General features: G+C 31.7%; 3 protein-coding genes across 7 annotated transcripts in view; all 3 read right to left on the bottom strand.

The window, feature by feature from the left end:
* Nucleotides 1-842, bottom strand: part of LOC132728269 (huntingtin-interacting protein 1-like) — a 74,738-nt gene extending 73,896 nt beyond the window's left edge. For 3 of the 5 annotated variants that reach the window (XM_060713884.1, XM_060713881.1, XM_060713885.1), the window contains exon 1: nucleotides 641-842. In XM_060713884.1, coding sequence (XP_060569867.1) covers nucleotides 641-730 — 90 coding nt within the window. In that variant the 5' untranslated portion in view covers nucleotides 731-842. The remainder of the gene's footprint in view (nucleotides 1-640) is intronic. The other 2 variants (XM_060713886.1, XM_060713882.1) reach the window with 1 other exon arrangement.
* A 1,958-nt stretch (nucleotides 843-2,800) lies between these two features.
* LOC132728278 (G patch domain-containing protein 3-like) lies at nucleotides 2,801-7,331 on the bottom strand. The gene is made up of 6 exons (XM_060713894.1): nucleotides 6,946-7,331; nucleotides 5,168-5,742; nucleotides 4,699-4,873; nucleotides 4,071-4,223; nucleotides 3,526-3,733; nucleotides 2,801-3,019 (listed from the first exon to the last, which is right to left on the bottom strand). The coding sequence occupies exons 1-6, from the start codon at nucleotides 7,298-7,300 to the stop codon at nucleotides 2,809-2,811; spliced, it is 1,677 nt and encodes a 558-aa protein (XP_060569877.1). The 5' UTR covers nucleotides 7,301-7,331; the 3' UTR covers nucleotides 2,801-2,808.
* A 1,980-nt stretch (nucleotides 7,332-9,311) lies between these two features.
* LOC132728272 (uncharacterized) overlaps nucleotides 9,312-15,790 on the bottom strand; it is a 19,574-nt gene continuing 13,095 nt past the window's right edge. The window contains exons 9-13 of the mRNA XM_060713889.1: nucleotides 15,030-15,790; nucleotides 14,205-14,445; nucleotides 12,548-12,680; nucleotides 11,678-11,789; nucleotides 9,312-10,786 (exon numbers count right to left, since the gene is read on the bottom strand). The exon at nucleotides 15,030-15,790 is cut by the window's right edge and continues 1,058 nt beyond it. Of these exons, the coding sequence (XP_060569872.1) occupies nucleotides 10,612-10,786; nucleotides 11,678-11,789; nucleotides 12,548-12,680; nucleotides 14,205-14,445; nucleotides 15,030-15,790 (1,422 nt within the window). The 3' untranslated portion in view covers nucleotides 9,312-10,611. The remainder of the gene's footprint in view (nucleotides 10,787-11,677; nucleotides 11,790-12,547; nucleotides 12,681-14,204; nucleotides 14,446-15,029) is intronic.

The raw sequence follows: 15,790 nt of genomic DNA, 5'->3' as shown, positions 1-15,790 counted from the left end.
TTCAGGAGAGGTAACTTATTATGGTATCGCGGTATCCCAAAAAAATGCAAGACGAAAGGATAAATGGGTCAAAATTTTCAAGTTAAGTTGTGAAAAACTTCCAACAGTTAACTTGCTATAAAATTCAAACTATATGAACAAACGATATGTCAGCATACGTGATTATAACATATTTTAATTGCAAAAAAATTAAGGAAAATAGTAGTCAAATATGATGATTTTTTAAATAGTGTTCTTGTCACGAATATATTTATTATTCACAAAATAGTGTGCCAGTTTTAAAAATATTAGCATCATCGTGTGTTGCTTTTACTGGCAGTTACAGAAAAATATTAATACCATGATATCATAGAACCCGTTATGTCATAATCATTGGAACTGAGTATATATAGTGTGCGGTTGTGTTAACGGTAGCAAGACACTTCACCCCTCAAATTTTGAAGAGTGCTGTCAAAAGTGTGCAGTTCTAAGTCTAATAAAACATAAAATGTGCAGCCGTCGATGGGTTTAAATTTTTAATGTACTGTAATTTCTACCAAAGAGCTCGATTTGAGGTTTTGCCTTATTCATATAATGACATGTCAAAATGTAAACAGCTTTCAGTTTCATACTCGGGGTCGAGTGTCATTTAAACTTTTACCTGATTTTTCTCAAAATGCTCTCTCTCCACTTCGAGGGTTGATTTACCACGCTGTCCACCAATCACCCTTGGAAGATGCCTTGAAGACATATTTAATTTGCTTTATAATCCGAGTAATTACAAAATATGAGAAATTAACATTTCCAAATATTTACAACTCGAACCCGGAAATGAATAATGCAGCGCCGTCTATGTTTGTTTTGCGTGAAAATCACTAAAGGTAAAAATCCGTGGGTAAAACACCACAAAATAATATGGGGCTGTGAGGTAGCAAATTTTTACTGTTCTAAGTTAAATCAAAACGAGAAATATGCTACAATTCATATACATTCTGATGTATTTACTGGTTGGGGACTACCAAAACCGGACAACCACCAAACCCGGACGGCCCCGAAAATGCTTGATTTAGAATTTTCTTTGTTCAGTGGTTGTCAGTCACTTTTTTATCAACAATTAATGCATGTTTCTTCTATAATTAAGTAAATAAATTTATTTCAACCTCCGTAAATGGTAATATTTTAATGTCTTATTTCAAGAATGTTGACGTTGAAATTTGGGGGTCAAGAAAGCAATGCCTGACCTCATATAACAGCAATAATTATTTGCAAAGTAAACAATAGAATATCCAAAACTTCAGCATTTGCTGCTGAAATATTGTGTGTCATGTTAAAAATAAAAAAAAGAACACCAAAGCTTTTATCTGAATTAAATCACCATTATTACATATCTGTCCGGACACATGGTACTGTAGTATGTACAATTTAGGTAATTTTGATACCCTCCTTGACGGGCCTCGGATATAAGTGTCAACATAATCAGAACTAAACAAACTAGTTTGTTAGTTAGGAGAAGGACCTAGCTGTACTGTGTCAAATTTTCGTACCTTTAGCTTTAAAATTATGAAATTTGTATAGAAAAATGTTCAAAAAGTGTCCGGTTGATGGTCCCTGACCAGTATATGTTTTGATTCATAAACATTCTGTTGTACTAATATGATTCATAAACATTCTGATGTATTTATATGCTACAATTCATATACATTCTGTTGTATTGATATGTTTTGATTCATAAACATTCTGTTGTACTTAATATGATTCATAAACATTATGTTGTATTAATATGCTACAATTCATAAACATTCTGTGGTTTTTATATGCTATGATTCATAAACATTTTTTGTATTAACATCCTATAATTCATATACATTCTGTTGTATTGATATGTTTTGATTCATAAACATTCTGTTGTACTTATATGATTCATAAACATTCTGTTGTATCAATATGCTACAATTCATAAACATTCTATGGTATTGGAATGTTTTGATTCAAAGGCATTCAGCTGTTTAATAGGCTACAATTCATAACATGTTGTGGTTTTTATATGCTATGATTCATAAACATTTTTTGTATCAATATCCTATGATTCATAAACATTTCTGCTGTATTGATATGCTACAATTCATAAACATTTCGTTGAATTGATATGCTATGATTCAAAACATATTCTGTTGTATTATAAGATCCATAAACATTCTGTTGTATTAACATGCTAAAATTCATAAACACTGTGTTGTATTGATATGCTACGATTCATCAACATTTTGTTGTATTGATGTGCCACGATTCATAAATACTCTGTTGTATTTATATGATTCATAAACATTCTGTGGTATTGATAAACTACAATTCATATACATTCTGTTGAATTGATATGCTCTGTTTCATAAACATAATTAATATGCAAGGATTCATAAACATTCTGTTGTATTGATGTGCCATGATTCATTAACATTCTTTTGTATTAACATCCTACAATTCATTTACATTATGTTGTATTGATATGCTACAATTCATATACATTCAGTTGTATTGATATGTTACGATTCATAAAGATTCTTTTGTATTGATATCCTACAAGCCCTAAACATTGTTGTATTGATATGCTACGATTCATCAACATTCTGTTGTATTGATATGCTATGATTCATATGCATTAATGTGCTTTAAATACAAGTATTATATTTATGCTACAATCATTAGTGACATTATACTCGTTAATCTGGTATGCTCTGATTAATAAACATCTGTTTCATTGATAAACTATGGTCACCTTGTGCCAAGTTGAGCTGAGAAACAACAAAATCTCAATTCTTTTTTTATCAAATTTTATTTTACAATGCCATCTTTATCTTTAGTTAAATGTAATGTCTCTGCTTTAGAAAATTTGACCTCGTCTCTATATTTGAGATGATAGGGTTCATGCCTTCTTTTGAGGGGTTCATGGGGGTCAGTCTCTTCTGGGTTGTCATAAACTGTTGATATAATTACTTTCCTCTGAGCTCTTCCAACATTTCTGTTCAACTTTTCACCATGGTACCTGAGAATTAGAGAGTATACATGTAAATATACCATTCTAATTACACAACAAGCATAATGGCAACATTGACAGATACTTCCTTCTCGATTCTGTATTGGCACAGATTAAAACATTACTTAACAATGACAAAACAGTATAAAAATTAATTTAATCTATGTCCTTGACCATTGAAAACACTAACAACAAGCCTCTTAAGGAAAGAAGTCAATGAAAGGAAACTTAAAACTGAATACCTTATAATTCAATAAGGAATTTCAGTATAAAAATCAAATTTACAAGTCTGAATTATTACAGAAAAAAATATCTTAATAATATCAATTTTGCAATAAATAAATACTGATTATTGTTGACATTTTTTGCACCAAACTTCTTAAACAGGAGAGCTTTTTACGTATCCTGGTACACACAATTTACTGTTGCTACATAAAATGTTTAACCCTTAATTAATTGCTAATTTAAGCTTAACAATTACATGTATTGAGGTAACAAGATGTTGTTAAACTTACCCAAACCCTCTCCTATCTCTTGGGTTTTGTCCCTCGTTATCTAGGGCATCTGCAATACCCGTTATGGTTGAACCTAGTCCCTGACCTTCGCTCCAGCCTTGCTCTTCTAATATCTTACGACCAACGCCTTTGGTATGTGCCTCAAACTTTCCTATCTTTGTTTCTTCATCCTTAGGATACCTTGGTCTCTCCTTTTTCACTGCTATGCCTAAATGTATTTGAATAAAATATGTAATAATTAGTCAGGTGAAATAATTAGATAATACAATTTTACAACAACTTTGAAATATTCATATATATATCCGTAGAAAACATTGTTAAAACTTACATTTGTTGCAAGCAGGTGCCTGAAAACTTAGTTGTTTCGATGTATGATTTAAATAGGTCAATTTTGACCAATGTAAACACCTGCCACATGAAAATATGCCTTAAAATAAATTAGTGATGACACAAAGTTAGTGATGTTGACTACATCATCTTCATATAACAATCCTAAATTTGCTTGACAAATATGACTGTAATCTTGTAAGAGTTTAATGACTTACCAGCAGTAAATCTGTCTGTAGCTTCAATACCTTCCCGTCTATGTTTTTCCTGCCTCATTTTGAGAAAATCTCGCGCATCCATGTCACCAGCTCCCTCCTCGTAATAAGCACTCATATCAACATCCCAGTCGTCTGCTGTCTGCTCATCAAAATCTACATGTACATAAATGATCATGTTCATTCTGAATTTATTCATTTAACTTTTTTATCGAGATGTTAATATCAGAATGATCCTGTAACAGTAGGTACTTGCATCATACCATGAAACTCTGACTGTATTGCTTGTACGAAATCCACTAGTTCAATTCAATAAGGTCATAGGTCTACATAATACTTAGTAAATCAAACTAAGTTATCTAGATTACTTGTTAAAATCAACCATGTTGCCTGAATCACTGGTAAAAAAGACATATTTTGTCTATATTACATACATATGAGATTAACTGTTGTATGTATTTTCTTTTATTTCTTTTATTTATTCAACTATCATTGATTTACACAAAAGCTGATAAAACCTATGTCAGAATTTTACATAAAGACAAGTATCACACTCTGAGGAAAAGAAAATCAATAATCTATCATATGATCTTTCAATGTGATATACATGTAAATAAATCATCACTCTTACCTCCTTCTTGAGCTTGCCAGTACTGTGCATCCGTGTAAAAAACAAGACCGCTGCCTCCTTTTTCCCATTTCAGTTCGATCTCCTCCTCATATAGCCGTTCTTTGTTCCTCTCCTGGTTAGCGGGGTCATCATACAAGGCCTCGTGTCTCTCCCACTCCTCACATGAGTCATTGTCCTAAATAAACAAAACTGTCTATGAGCAAATATTAATATGATCAACCTATGGGTTCATTTTTCTTTAAACAACATTAAGGTTCTTTTTCTTAATATCATCAACATTTGGGTTCTTTTTTTTGTTTCTCAAAAATTTGCGTAACTAATCATTCATCCTAAATGTATAAATTTCTAAAAATAATTAATCATATTTCCATGCTTAGATAGTAATACTTTGAAATAAAATGTTCTTTGTTTTGTTTTGTCAATAAGGACATGTAAATCACTAAACAGTAACCTTAAAAACTTTTCCTACCTCCTCAGAATCATCATCCTGTCCAATGATTTTCTCTTCAATATTCAACTTCATTCTTTTCTTAGCTTCAGCATCTCTCCAAGACTTCTTTTTAACACCATCCTTTTTATAACTATTTTCTGACACATTAGCACCACTGTTTTCACTGTTACTGCCTTCTAAATGGTTGAGGTTAGTATTGGTCTCGGTATTTTCAACACTATCACATGTATCACATGATATTGTTTCAGGCACTATTTCACGACCTGAAGCTGTCAAAACTGGCTCAAGATCGATGCTGTTACTTTCAAAAGGCTCAGAAATGCCACCTCCATAATCAAACGGAACACTTCCATATTGTTTGGATGTTCTTGTCTTAGGAAAACTGAGTCCAAGCTTTTTAATGATACGAGGAGGTAGTCGGCACTGTTTAATGTAATCCATGAAAATCATGGTTGGGGTACCAACATTACCATTCGGCATTATGTCAGGAGGGCGTAACTCTGGAAGGTTTATAAGGTCTGTTTCTGTAAAATTTTCTCGATCAGGAGGGATCTGTTTTGCTTCGCCTCTTGTCTTTAACACTTTAACTGCATCTTTAAAGAAATACAGTTTAAGAATTATAATTTATATACAATACAAAGTATAATAATCAACATACAGACAAGAACATTATGTTAAAATCATATTAATATACAAAAACTTAAGTTTTAACAAAATGAATTTGACAAAAAATTGTCACTAACCAGTTTTTATGCCAATATTACAATATATGGAAAAAATATGCAAAAACACAAAAGTGTCATATTACAGACATGATTCTGCAGGTAAGTAAGTGTATAAAATCACAGAATCTAAGCAAAATATTGTATGGGCACTTGATGAAAATCATTCTATGAAAGTTTGGTTTAAATCTTTTGAGATGTTAATAGAGATATTGTTAATAGAGATATTCATTCAGAATTTAAAGTTCTTTGATTACTAGTCCAGGGATCACGTTTCTAGGCAACTTAGGTGAAATAGTCACTCTGTCTCTCTCCATTCTGCCCAGTTTGCTTAAAAAAGCGAAAAGTTCAAAACAAAGTCTCTCTTATCTAAATAAACGTGCAATAATTTCCTAAATGTCAAAATAGTCCACGCTCAGCCTGTTTCAAGACAGTCTGTTAAATCTATTTTCCTTGTTCGGTAAAATTGGAAAACCAATGAAACTTGATCTACTAAACTAAACCAAATTAGAAATGTTAAATTGCTATAGATAAATTAAAACTAAGAAAATCAAGTGTGCACATAATTGTTGGAATAATTTCATTATATATTCAATTGAATTAGATAAATTATTTGCTGGATATTAAATGTGATTATCAAAATCCGGTTTTAAGTGTTAAAAAATGGAATTGTTAATAAAACAGACAGAAATGTCTGATCAAACTGAATCATTAATTTATCAAATTGCTGTTAATATTCCAGTTTAACATAGAGGATAGACTTTTTCTGAATGGGGCCGATTTGGTAAAGTACCAAAACGAACGGGCCGAAATATCTTGGGTTATTTGGGCCAAAATGTTTTGAAGCTGAAATGACTCAAAATCATTACAAATATACCCATTCTTCCCCAGGGCCATTTTTCATTGAAACGCCTTGTCCTTAGATGTTGTCACCTTGTCTGGGCTCATGTTCAATATGACTGTAAGCCAGATTGAGCACGTCTCACGGTAGATACAAACCTGCCGTGCTTTATTTTTCTTTAACTTCACAGTCCTTATCTTACTTTTAAACTGTTTGAAAGAATTTAGACTTACCCGTGTCATCTGGACTTTTCACTTTAGATATATAACACACTTGTGACATTACTTCTCCTTTGCTGTCTATCCAATGTTTTCTATTGTACAACTTGATGAAATGTGTAAGATTTTTCTGCTTTATTCTCACTACACAACATAAAGTTGAACGTTTCTCTGCCGTTTCAGAACTTTCATCAATTTGAACCCCTTCTGGGATTAATTTCTGTTCAGGCCTGTGTCTAAAATGAAAACATTCAAAGCCTTTCGACTCAATAAATTGTGAGAAATAGTTCCTTAAATCACAAGAGTGATAATCAGCTGGAATATTGTTTATAACAGCATATGAAACTTTTTCAGTTCCGTTCGACTCCATCTTGTTTGTTTACATGAATTTGGATAAGTCCCGTACCGTCAGGTACTGTGCCGTACAAATCAAGGCAGTACACCACTATATATTTTCCACAATTGAAATGCAGAAAAGTATAAACTGAGTATGGTCCACGATTATTAAAAAATCTAGGTGTATGGCTCACTGATTGAACCTGTGAATATTTATTTAAGAATGGATGCCCATATAAGTCCTAGGCAAGTATAAAGTGGTTTGTCAATTTTGGTCAGAAATCTGGGTAAAAGGGATATTCATGTTGATCTGATTAGCCATTTAGATTTACAGGTACTACAATGTCAATCTAGAACAAGACCCGCCACCTATTGGGGTACTATTCTAAATTCAAACACACCAGAGGAAGAATATTGTAGTAAAGAGTAGATCTACTACTAGAAAATATAATTCTTGTAAAAAAAAAATTAAAATTCTATATTTGACCTTAAACATCAGAACATCAAGGTCATTCAAAGGTCAAGGTCACATTTGAATCAATAATCATGTAAGTTTTATTATAAGTGTTCTTTTGTCCAAGAACATAAAAACACCAAGGTCATTCAAAGGTCAAGGTCACATTTGAATCAATAATCATGTAAGTTTTATTATAAGTGTTCTTTTGTCCAAGAACATAAAAATCCACATGTAAATAACAAAGTTATGATAATTTTGGCAAATTTCAATTATTTGACCTTGATGGTAAAGGTCAATTAAAGGTCAGTCATGTCAGAATAATTCAACATGTTGGTTTTGTCATATGTGTTCTTTTGCCCAAATGTGAATCAAATCTGTAAATAGATAACAATGTTATGACAATTTAAGTGAATAAAAAAAAAATAAACTGGCAGTCAAGGTCAAATGAAGGTTAAGGTCATATCAGAATAGTTTAAACTGTCCGTTTTGTCATATGTGTTGTTTTTTTGTCAAAGTATGAATCAATCTTTACATTAATAACTGACAATTTAAACAAATTAAAAAAATTTGACCTTGATGGCCAATGCCATATAAAGGTTATTAAAAAGGTCCTTCTGTCCAAGTATATTGTTTGTTTGATTAGGTTTTACGTCACACCGACACAGTATAGGTCATATGGCGGCGCTCCAGCTTTAGTTGTGGAGGAAGACCTCAGGTTTCCATCCGTGCATTATTTCAGGCACAAACGGGCACACGAGTAGAACCAAAGACGTTCCGTAAGCTAGCTGGATAGCTTCCTCACATGAAAGAATCCAAAGTCCCTGTGGGGATGCGAACCCACAGCGGTGAGGGGCAAGTGGTTTGAAGTAATGACCTTAACCACTCGGCCACGGACGCCACTGTCTACGTATAAATCAAATCCATAAATAAATAAAAATAAGTTACGACAGTCTAAGCTTTATTAAATATTTGACCTTGACAGTAGATCAAGGTCATATATGAATTAGTTACCATGACAGTTTTGTTATAAGTGCTCTTTTGTCAAAGTACAAAATCAAATTCATAATTTAAAAAATTATGGCAAAACTCATTAATTTGATGTATAGTGTGAGATCATGGTCAAATACAACTGAATTCTCTTAATGTCTTGTTATAATAATTATTGCACACTAGCATGAAGAAAACTCATTCATTAATTAAAAATTTACTGCCAATAATAGCTAAAGAGTTTAATCTTCTTTAAGACATTGTCATTGTATTTGTGCTTAAGTATGAAGACAATCCATTTATAAATATCAAAGTTATAGTCAATTACAGCAAAAATCCAGCAAAATTCAAACATTTAATATTGAAGGTGAATGTCATTTATTATACAAGGCTAAGCTTAGTCTGGTCCACCTGAGGTCTTATCAATTAGATTGTTTGGACCAAGTATTAAGGCAATCCATTTAGAAATTAAAAAAATAATGGTCATTGTTATAGTTTCTGAAAAGCAACAGCGACAATCTGGCTGTAGTAATAGCTCAAAATCTTTCTTTGAAAAAAGTCAAGCTAAACAAAAATTGAATGGGGAAAAAATGTAAAAACACATCATTCTGTTCTTTTATTTTATAAATATTTTGCATCAATCACATCTACATAACAATTTTAAGAAAGCCTAAAATGTAATAAATATAAAAATACAAGCAACATTGTTTTTCAAAAGATAAAATGTCCTACATTTTATCAGAATAAATAAACAAAAAATAACGGGAATAAATAAAATTTATATCTCGGTACATTTTTAGAAATTAAACTATACAATATACATTGCATACCAGTTTTCTATATCAAGTGATAAAATATTGCACACAGAAAAACTACTACAATATTTATCTGAACCTCTTATTTTCAAATAAAACCCCATTTAAATTAGCTTCATTATCAAATAAGCCCAATTTTAAAAGTGGCATCAATTAATAAAACCAAACTTTTTATTAAAACAATCCAAAGTGTACAATAAGCATTCAATTCAAAAACCTCCAATATTCATTTAGTTGCTTGAGGTTTCCATAACAATAATATAGAGTTGCTTGAGGTTTCCATAACAATAATATTGAGTTGCCTGAGGTTTCCATAACAATAATATAGAGTTGCTTGAGGTTTCCATAACAATTATATTGAGTTGCTTGAGGTTTCAATATTATTGAGTTAATTGAGGTTTCCATAACAATAATATTGAGTTGATTGAGGTTTCAATAACAATACTATAGAGTTGCTTGAGGTTTCCATAACAATACTATAGAGTTGCTTGAGGTGTTCATAACAATACTATAGAGTTGCTTGAGGTTTCCATAACAATACTAGAGTTGATTGCGGTTTCCACAACAATAATATTGTGTTGTGCAAGGTTTCTATAGCAATTGTGCAGAAAGTTACCTTAGGTTACTATTAAAATATCACTGCAACGTTTATCATTCATTAAGAAACTGAACAGATCTAATTTGTTTAAAAAATCATCTATCATTTTGCGACAACAAGGAAGAAGATAGCACCATGTCAAGGAACACCATTTTAATAAAGCCAGCATCAAACTTTGTTTCTTTATTGACTTCAAATAGTAATCAACTAAATTCATTATATGATCAAAGCACTTTTATCAAAGGTAGTTTCTTATAATATTTTGAATCACTTACATACACAATCTTGCCAAATTGAACACAACCCTTTTTAAGAGTTAGGGCCAATCACTTTGGTTGATATACATTAAGTCACAGTAAGATTTTCAAAATCTTAAATCATTTGTTTGCACTTCCATGTTAACCAATATGGTTTTTATTTTTTTATAAAGTATAGTTTTTACTTTATGAAGAATTTCAAACCAAAATTTCCTTACTCTATCTCTGTGTTTATAGGAAAGAAAGATGTTTATCTTTTGCTAGTTGTTGCCTAGCAACCGTATCTAAGTTAAAGACCGGATCTTTGGGTATTGGAAAACCGGATGTGAGTTTCTGGTGAATATCTGACTGGAAGTATGTTTCTTCAACTTGATTGGAGTGACCATAGCAACTGTTGAAATGTGACCTGTAACATATAAATAACTATATAATAATTCTGAGTGACACTAAAAAAAGGATTGGAGCACCACACTAAATACCATATTCCGGTACATACTGGACAAGCCGCTTGAATGATAAAATGTTACAATCTTGCCTTTTTACCCAACGGAATGAACTTTAATAGGTCTAATTCATTTTTTCACACCGATTCATGTATGATAATGAATGAAAAATGTAAAAAAACAATATTTGTCTATTTTGTGATCATGATTTCTGCAAGCGTCTAGAGGTACTGCTCCAATCCTATATTGAGTTAAATCCTATAATAATATTACATTACATTAAAAAGAGTCAACATTTACAGACTTCAAAACACAAATTTGATGTAAAGTAATTTTTTTACAAAAATACCAAAGTATGACTCAATATTTGTGTTTTTCTTATTTCAGCACACAAACGAGGCTAAAAATTTTAGCTTTTCTTACTCAGACACAAAGTTTTGGCAAAAAAATGTGATTAATTTACAAATGTATATTGATACCTATGTGTGGCCAAAATTTATCAGTAATCAGTAACACCTTAATGTGATAAAGACGCACACAAGAAGATAACGTAAGAAATATAAAGTAAAAATTCATTAAAACATTAGGTAATATTTTGATTTTTTCATAATACATGTAAATGTTTTTTTTGCTTTACTTGCTTGTCATTACAATTTAAATGTTGTAATATACACAATATGTAGATCCACAAACTCAATTCTATTTACTTATCCATGCAGCTTACAACAAAATGTTGAATAATTCATACCTAGGACTTTTGCTGCTTTTCTATTAATATTATGATAATATATTGTTATAAATGTGTAGAGAAAGAGAAACAAAGTGAAATAAAGTATGTTTAAATCAAATCATACCTAAGAATAACATCAGACAGGCATTCTTCTTGCTGAAATTCTGTGTGAAGTGATGCCAACATGTGATGAAGGTTGTTGTTTTTCCTGTCTGTACCAGGGTCTTCAACTGTGCCTGTTTGAATAACAATTGAATTGACTCTATAATTGTGTAGTCTTAAGCCCTAACCATGATGAACGTATGTAATGAACTTAAGTAAGACTTCATGATAAATTTAACGTCTCTATAGGGACACCTTTCAGCAACAATAAAAAAACTTTGTCTGCATAAGTAAATTGTACTGTAGCTTGATCCATGAAAGAAGGTTTAGTTACCATCTAAGAATGAAAGAAATAGTTCTGACCAAAGAATGAAAGAGATATTATAATACTGCACATTTGTAACATCTCTTTTCATTGGATAATCGTGACGTTTATATAGTTTTATATACACTGCTGTCAATTTTCTAAGAAATCACACTTTTTTCTCAAAAAAAGGAAGTTTGCAGTATTATAAATTCTTTTATAAATATTCCTGTCAGGTTATATGACAATATATAAATGGTTGTCTAGCGACTTGGGTTATATTTTTAAAAAAACAACGTTTATATAGGGCCATATAATATGTGAAAAATCTTATACTAGTAACTAATAATATACATGTATACAAATGAATAAAAGAGGTAGTATATACCAACAAATGAAATATGTAATAGTTACCTATGAATGAAAGAAGTAATAGTTACCAATGAATGAAAGAAGTACTAGTTACATACAGCAGGATTCAAACTCACAGTACTGAGAGGTTTTGTTTTGTTTTGAAGTCAGAAACCTTAATTACATGGCCAGGGAAGCTCAACTTATTATCTGTAAGAGATGTTAGAATAAACCAACCTCTAAGATCTGCAGCAAATGTGTCATACTTGAGATATCGGTACGATTCTTTACTGTCATCACTATCAGGACTCTCCAAACACTCCTTGATATAGAAGTCAAGGTCAGCCAGGTATGCTAGTGAACCCTTCCACTGAAAGAAATACATCAAATTCATCTGCTAAAATTTATGTATATACTAATGTTAAAAGAAATATTTCTAACAGAAATAAAAAAATTAAAGAAGTAGTGAAAAAGTAGTATTGACAAAGAATGAAAGAAGTAGTACTGATCAAAGAATGAAGTACTGACCAAAGATTAAGAATAAAAGAAGTAGTATTGACCAAAAAAATGAAAGAAGTAGTATTGACCAAAGAATGAAAGAAGTCGTTCATACCAAAGAAAGAAGTAATACTAGTATTTACCAATGAATAAAAGAAGTAGAATTTACCAATAAATGAAAAAAGTAATAGTTACCTTAATAGAATAAAAGAAGATATAGTTACCACAGAAGAATGAAAGAAGTAGTTTTGAGCTAATAATTATACCAATGAATGAAAGAAGTAATAGTTACCAATGAATAACAGAGGTAAAAGTTACTAAGGAATGCAAGAAATAAAAGTTACCAATAAATGAAAGAAGAAATAGTTACCAAGGAATGACAGAAGTTGAGATGAACTAGAACTGTGTCCAAAGGACACGGATGCCCCCACTGACAACATAAATATGGTATAACGTGAAAAATCAACAAAGGGCCATAATTCTGTTAAATTTGGTCGCAGCAAAAATTCCTTCCTTTACTACCATCTACACATTAAGGTTGTTCATCCCTGGAAGTTAAAGCAAATTCTGCCATCCGGTTTAAAAGGAGTTGCGTTCACAAAATTTCTATATGGTATATAGTGAAAAAATTAACAAAGGGCCATAATTCTGTTAAATTTGGTCGCAGCAAAATTCCTTCCTTTACTACCATTTACACATTAAGGTTGTTCATCCCTGGAAGTTTAAGCAAAATCTGCCATCCGGTTTAAGAGGAGTTGCATTCACAAAATTTCTACATAGTATATAGTGAAAAAATCAACAAAGGGCCATAATTCTATTAAATTTGGTCGCAGCAAAAATTCCTTCCTTTACTACCATCTACATATTAAGGTTGTTCATCCCGGGAAGTTTAAGCAAAATCTGCCATTCGGTTTGAGAGGAGTTGCGTTCACAAGATTTCGGGATGTACGGACGTACCAACTTTTGATATTTAAGAGGTCAGCTCATAAACTACACCTGGACAAAAGTCCATAAGCAAAATCAGCTCATAAAATCAAAAAAATAGCTCTTAATTTGAATTTTATGAGCTTTTGTTCTTTATTTAACTACGGAATGAAGCTCATAAATATGAAATGTTTGCTCGGACAGACGTACGGACGGACAGACGGACGGACAAGTGCAACGCTATATGCTCCCATTTTGTGGGGGCATAAAAATGAAAGAAGTAAAAGTTACCAAGGAAAAACAGAAGTAGAAATGAATGTAAGAAGTACTAAGTATACCAATGAAGTTATTTTGTTTGTTTGTTTGTTTGTTTCATTTTACGCCTTTTTCCAACAGTATTTCAGTCATATAGGCGGGTAGTTTCCTAACCATCGTTCCTGGAGCCAATGAAGTTAAAGAAAGTTATAATTACCAAAGAATGAAAGAGACTCTCCTCATATTGTTCTGGGTTTTCCATCAGCAACAACAGTGAGATATCAGAATGACACTGAACATATAATGTGACATCATTTAGTCCATCCATCTCGTGTGTCCAGTACCGCGAGATAGTGCTGTCTGTAGACACATCACTGCTAAATGATGACACTATACTTGAAGCTTGACCAATCTCAAACACATCAGCTTGTCCTTCTGTCTCAGTGCCAGATTCATACCTAGTGTAATAAAAAAAAAAAACTAATATTCTTGAAAAGGATATTTTTGACTTGGTTTAAACATGTTTATTTAAGCTCAATTGCAAAACAAGTTCTTGTAACTTATATTTATCACTTGTGAGTCCACTGGAACCAACCAGTACTGGTGTCATTTGAAGAAACATGGTTGTAACCCGGTAAGGGCTCGAACCCATGATCCCTAATCGAGAGGCAAACACTTTAACCACTAAGCTACAGCTCCACTTATTTTCAACTATTCAATACATAGATTTAAATTTGATGAAACACACTTTATTATCATAAAACTTAGGCATTTCATGACAATTATTGGATCTTTTTTAAGTTACAAAAAATGTCTACAATGAAAGCTTGCTGGCTAATGATGATTATGAAGTCTGTTTACAAGTCTGCAGTTGTTTGACGTTTCTTTTAAAGAGCCTAGAGGTCATTTTCAGGCTAGCATATTTTTAAAAGAAAAAACATGTAAACCAAAGGGTCCTGAGGAAGCTAATTGATTATCTAAATTAGACTTTTAATCTTTCCCTTCTTCAAAAAAAAATGTTTAAATTAAATATAAAACATACCTTTCTCTTAACTTTCCTTCAAAGTTTATAACTTCTTGATCATTACCATAATCACCAAACATTTTTTGTTTGTTAAATTTAGCAATACAATGACTGCATCTTACAGTTGTTCTACGGTCAAGCTGGCTACCTGCCAATTCAAGACAGTTTATACAAGGTTCCATGGTTGCTATGGTAATAGATTCATCCTCAGTTTCAATCTCTGACTCATACTTATTTGCATCTAAGAATGTTTTATTTGGATCAATATTTTCTTTTCTGTCATCACAGTTTTCAATCACAACATTTTTATCTTGGCTATTTTTGTTTTCAATAGACAGATCTTTAACAGAATAATCCTCTTTTAGTTCAGTCAAAACATTTGAAGAATCTCTTAATCCATGTGGAACTTCAGGACTTACATTGTCTTCTTTAATAGACTCACCAATATTTTCACTATCTTTTCTTACCCTGTAATCAACATTTTTAGCACCCTCTAATGTTTTACAATCATGCTCATCTGTCCCTGAACTATGTCCCGAGTTGTTTATATGGACATCAACAATATGCTGATGTAAAGCATGTCCAGAACTCTTTTTCAGTGTTTTTGTTTCAACATCAGACAAACCATCATAGAATCTTGAATTAACAACATCAGAGGATGAGTTAGATAACACCAGTCCAGATTTATTTGCTTCACTACTTTCCTCAACAGATGCTTCACTTATTTTAACCGAATTTACTTTGTCATCTGTTACAGGTTGTGTATGTTCTATATTACT

This window comes from Ruditapes philippinarum, unplaced genomic scaffold (genome assembly GCF_026571515.1).
Source record: "Ruditapes philippinarum isolate M1 unplaced genomic scaffold, ASM2657151v2 ctg693_1_1_1_1, whole genome shotgun sequence".
Lineage (NCBI taxonomy): Eukaryota > Metazoa > Mollusca > Bivalvia > Venerida > Veneridae > Ruditapes > Ruditapes philippinarum.
Note: the sequence above shows the minus strand (reverse complement) of the source record. Positions and strands in the feature narration are given on the sequence as shown.

What these genes read in the sequence shown, in the direction of transcription:
- LOC132728278 (XM_060713894.1), bottom strand. Translation starts at nt 7,300, where the DNA reads ATGGAGTCGAACGGAACTGAAAAAGTTTCATATGCTGTTATAAACAAT. An exon ending in GAAAAGTCCAGATGACACGG is followed by an intron (nt 5,743 to 6,945) that starts GTAAGTCTAAAT and finishes ATTTCTTTAAAG; the next exon opens with ATGCAGTTAAAGTGTTAAAG. An exon ending in AGAGATAGGAGAGGGTTTGG is followed by an intron (nt 3,020 to 3,525) that starts GTAAGTTTAACA and finishes TCTAATTCTCAG; the next exon opens with GTACCATGGTGAAAAGTTGA.